This window comes from Eucalyptus grandis, chromosome 8, assembly GCF_016545825.1.
Source record: "Eucalyptus grandis isolate ANBG69807.140 chromosome 8, ASM1654582v1, whole genome shotgun sequence".
NCBI classification, from domain to species: domain Eukaryota; kingdom Viridiplantae; phylum Streptophyta; class Magnoliopsida; order Myrtales; family Myrtaceae; genus Eucalyptus; species Eucalyptus grandis.
The window spans coordinates 4,049,938-4,054,071 of record NC_052619.1 but is presented as its reverse complement, the minus strand read 5'-3'; the positions used below and the strand labels follow the sequence as shown (position 1 = coordinate 4,054,071).

The window sequence follows — 4,134 nt, the reverse complement described above, 5'->3', positions numbered from 1 at the left end:
GGAGGCTTGAGAAATTAATCTCAGGCTTAGGTCGGCATTAAGGGTGAGCATAGTCCAGATGAGTGATTCCCATGCTAGAATCGGGAACTGCTCATTTAAGACCGATTCTTGAAAAACTGAAACTGAGAACTGCTCGTTGGTTCCATCGAACTGGTCTCACCAAGTTTCACACACTCAATGCAATGTTTTCCAACAAGCCAAAGTAAAGTGAAAATAAAGAACTTCCCCATTCTTAATTGTAATATCAGAAAAGGATTGAGCCCATATTAAAAGTTGAGGCCGAAACCTAAGTTGACGGGTGTTCAGCATGAGAGTCAAGGTTATGAGTGAAAGATAAAGAGATGACTTAAACAAGATGAAAGTGAAATGAGACGAGAACTAAGTCAATGAGTATTAAACTCCTAATTAAAATTTTTAGGATTTTCATTTTCTTAATTTGTTTTCTAGTCAAAAATTTTTGTTAAAAATTAAATATGTTATATATATATTACTGGTCTAATCTGAGTGAGTGATTCCACACCCGCAATCAGGAACCAGAGGAACCAGACCAGTATCCACCGATTTCAATTGAAACCAATATCCACCAATTTCAATTGAAACCAGGAACCGGACCAATTCCCTTGAGAACTAATGTTCCAGTACAATCCGATTCCAATTTCAGGCAGCTCCCGATTCCTTTGTACATTTTGTACATTCCTAGTTGGCATGTCTACCAATCACCACCGCCGTGTCATGGATAGTTGAGAACTTCCACATCTCGAAGTTTTCACTTAGCAACAAGAAAGCGGAGACAGCTACTCCTGATTCTCTGCTTGGTCCACAAGCAAAAGCGAGATGCACCTCTCACTTCCCATGCAGTAAAGAATAAACGGTGTAAGCACAGATGGAGACACCCCTCATAGTAATACAACACGACATCTCACGTTTGCGAGTACAACAGAACAAATGGATGATAAAAATTACAAATTATACTGCAAAACATTATGATTATTCCACAAACAAACCGAACCTGGACATAAATGGAAAGAACAAATAATGGCAGTGGGCCAATTCACAGGGCTTCTTAGTGATATTAACTGGATGCAAAACACATACACAATTTCTTGAGTTTGACTTCACCGGTTGAACATCTGGCAAGATACTCAGAGGCTCAAGAAGAGGAAGAGGGGGAGGAAGTAATAGGGTTGAAAGCGACCTGTTCTGCGCAAGAAAGGATTTCATTGGGTCCAGCCTCCTCTCGGCCAACACCCATCAGGTCAAGGTAATACAAATAGTGGGAGACGATGACGTTCATGTCATCAATATCGCCCTTTCCACACACTTGGTCTCCGTAAAGGATGTTCATTGTGGTGCCGAAGCCAGGGACACGCTTGGCCAAAGTGTCATTCTTGGTGGGCTTCCAGTTACCAACGAAGACGTCATGAGGCGAAGGCTGTGATTTCTTGACCGGCGTCATCCATTTATGCATCGCAGCCATGAAGGCGAGGGTCGCATTCTGCTCAATGTATTCTGGATGGTTCAACAGGTCCTCCTTCAAAGCTTCGCCAATGTAACCATAATTGTAGTTCCTAAATACAGATCACAGACAAAAAGACAAGTTAGAATTTGTTTACCAATAAAATGAAAGCCCTGTAATTATATACTTGAATGTAAGAGATTTTTCCTGATCATTCATAAATTGGGTAGTGCCTTGCCTTCTACCAAAGAGCAATACTGTCCTATATGTTGAAAAATATTCATCTAAAGTTGTTTCTGAATTGATGCTAATTCTCACTTGTCACTGAATCATAACCGCATTTTGTTGCAGATTCTGTGTAGAAGTTTCAAAATGTAGACCTTTCAAATGAAAAGGTTTGAAATCATAGATTAGCGCATGTTGCAGCGTCATTTGATGAAAATTTTGGGATAAGACTGACATGCAAATTGCTCATGGTACATAATAAAGAGTGACTTTCTGGTAAAGTGTGGCAGCACGGTCAATGAGTGGCTGATAAAGTGTGGCAGCACGCTCAAGTGGAAATTAACCCTCATTGTTCAAGCCTATTCATACAACTGTACAATATTTCATTTTATGCAATTGTTGACAGAGTTTATGACCAGTCATAGAAACAGAGACTCTTTCGAAAGTCCTTGACATTAAAATATATATATATATATATATATATATATATATATATATATACATACCAATAGATGGGCAGGGCACCACGGCCATAGTATTCAGCTCCAGGAGCACAAGGAAAGGTGAGTTTGTAGTAGTCATCACAGTATGACTGGCTAGGGCTCATTTCTCTGTTGTAGCAAAGACCCCATGCTAGAGGTCCTCCAGTTGCTACTCCATAGCCACCTGAAATCATCATCAGAGATAATAATCAAGTGAGAATTACTATTAATCAGATTTTTTATGTAAAAGAGAGACAGAATGTGCAGTCAACTGCATTTTGGGTGGCAGTGTAATTTTAGCTTGTCAACTGACAGCCAGTACCGGTTAACTTGGATCAAACTCATCCGAAACAGTCTACTATTCAATTGAACCAACATACATTCAACCACTAGATTTAGCTAAATTTATTTCATTCAACTTGAGGCCCTCCAGTCCTGATGAGATCTAAGCAAATTCTTTCATGGCTCATCCATCAACCATCACTGTAAATACTTACTGAGTCACTCTCGCAGACCAGATTTCTCCACAGCAATACCCGAGATCAGTTTAATACAAACAACATATTCTATTTATCTAGGAAAAGTTAAGAGAAACGAGGAAGCTTGATGCCAGCACGACAGGTACTGACAGCTTCAAAATGCAAAAATCGATAACAAACTAAAAAGATTGTACCAATTATACACGTCACTCCCAGTAGGTTCACCTCGTACTGTACTTATTAAAAAAAAAGCATTGAGAAGAAAACAATGGACATTCACATTGACTTCTTTAAATAAGCAGTGTGCTTCCCTAAAAGTATACCAAGAAACAGAACAACCTTCAAAGGACTACCACCAAAATCAATTTCACTCACAAGCAAAGTCAAGCCAACAAACTTTGGACAGTCAACCTCATCCAGTAATTTAATTCCCTTGAGCAACAATGAGCAACATCTATCGCAAATTAAGCTTCAAACTCATCTAGATAACTACATGAAGCAAGATCAAGACCACAAGACAAAAATATGCGCACTCCCATGATCTTCCTAAGGCTCGATTAGAATTAGTACAGCTACAAAATTAGAAAGATCACAATTAACTTAAGAGGCAAGATGCATACAAGAAGTCTTAGCTCCGACATGGCCGAGGAAGGCAGCGACCTCCATCATCTGCATGGTCGTGTTGCCGGTGGTGCCAAAGCCAAGGGGCTCGTAGAGGGCAGCGGAAAGGATGAAGGACTGGTAGTCCCAGAAGCCGACGGCGTGGGCCACAGGCGAGTTCCGCTTCGAGAAGAGGTTCTCGAACTGGTACGTCTGGAAGATGTCGCTGATCGTCTCGTTACAGCAGTACTTGGACCAAGTGTTACACTCCCATCCCGTCTTCATACACACCTTCTGCCCCTTCACCTTCTTGACCAAAGTCTTGGTGTCGTCCCCACGAACCCCCACCATCACGCTGCTCGCCAACACCGCCGTCGCGAGAATTACCCAGATCGCTCTTCTCATCTCCTCCATCTTGAGAACTGGACAAAACATTAATTTTTCCGGAGGGACAAATTCACAAGAGTCATTTCCTCAAAATTCTTGCATCACAAATCAACATCCTCACCATCGACGAACAGCATTACACCAAGTCAAAGATCGAAACTTTAGACATACGCGGACACGGACTGGAAAACCCACAAGCCATACGAAATCTAACGACATCCTGAGCAATTCAATGACCCCAAAGAGTGTCCAAGAAGCTGAAAAGAACGAGAAACTCACCCGGATCAGTCCCAGATCGGAGAGACGGAGCGGGAAGGTGGGCGTGCGCTGTCTTTCTTGATTCTGGGTCGTCGGTGGCTGCTGATTTGCGGGTATCTAAGAGGAGAAAAAGGAAGGAAAGAAATGGAGGTGACCCGGGAGAGGAGGAGAGAGAAGGGGACGCGAGTGAAAGAGAGAGTTAGATCGGGGGTCACTGTCGGATGCTGTGAACCAGTTGGTCGCGGCA

General features: G+C 42.0%; 1 protein-coding gene across 1 annotated transcript; it reads right to left on the bottom strand.

Annotated features, from left to right (window-relative positions):
• Positions 1–886: 886 nt before the first annotated feature.
• Positions 887–4,134, bottom strand: LOC104456301 (chitinase-like protein 1). The gene is made up of 4 exons (XM_010071069.3): positions 3,909–4,134; positions 3,263–3,664; positions 2,188–2,347; positions 887–1,568 (listed from the first exon to the last, which is right to left on the bottom strand). The coding sequence occupies exons 2-4, from the start codon at positions 3,654–3,656 to the stop codon at positions 1,151–1,153; spliced, it is 972 nt and encodes a 323-aa protein (XP_010069371.2). The 5' UTR covers positions 3,657–3,664; positions 3,909–4,134; the 3' UTR covers positions 887–1,150.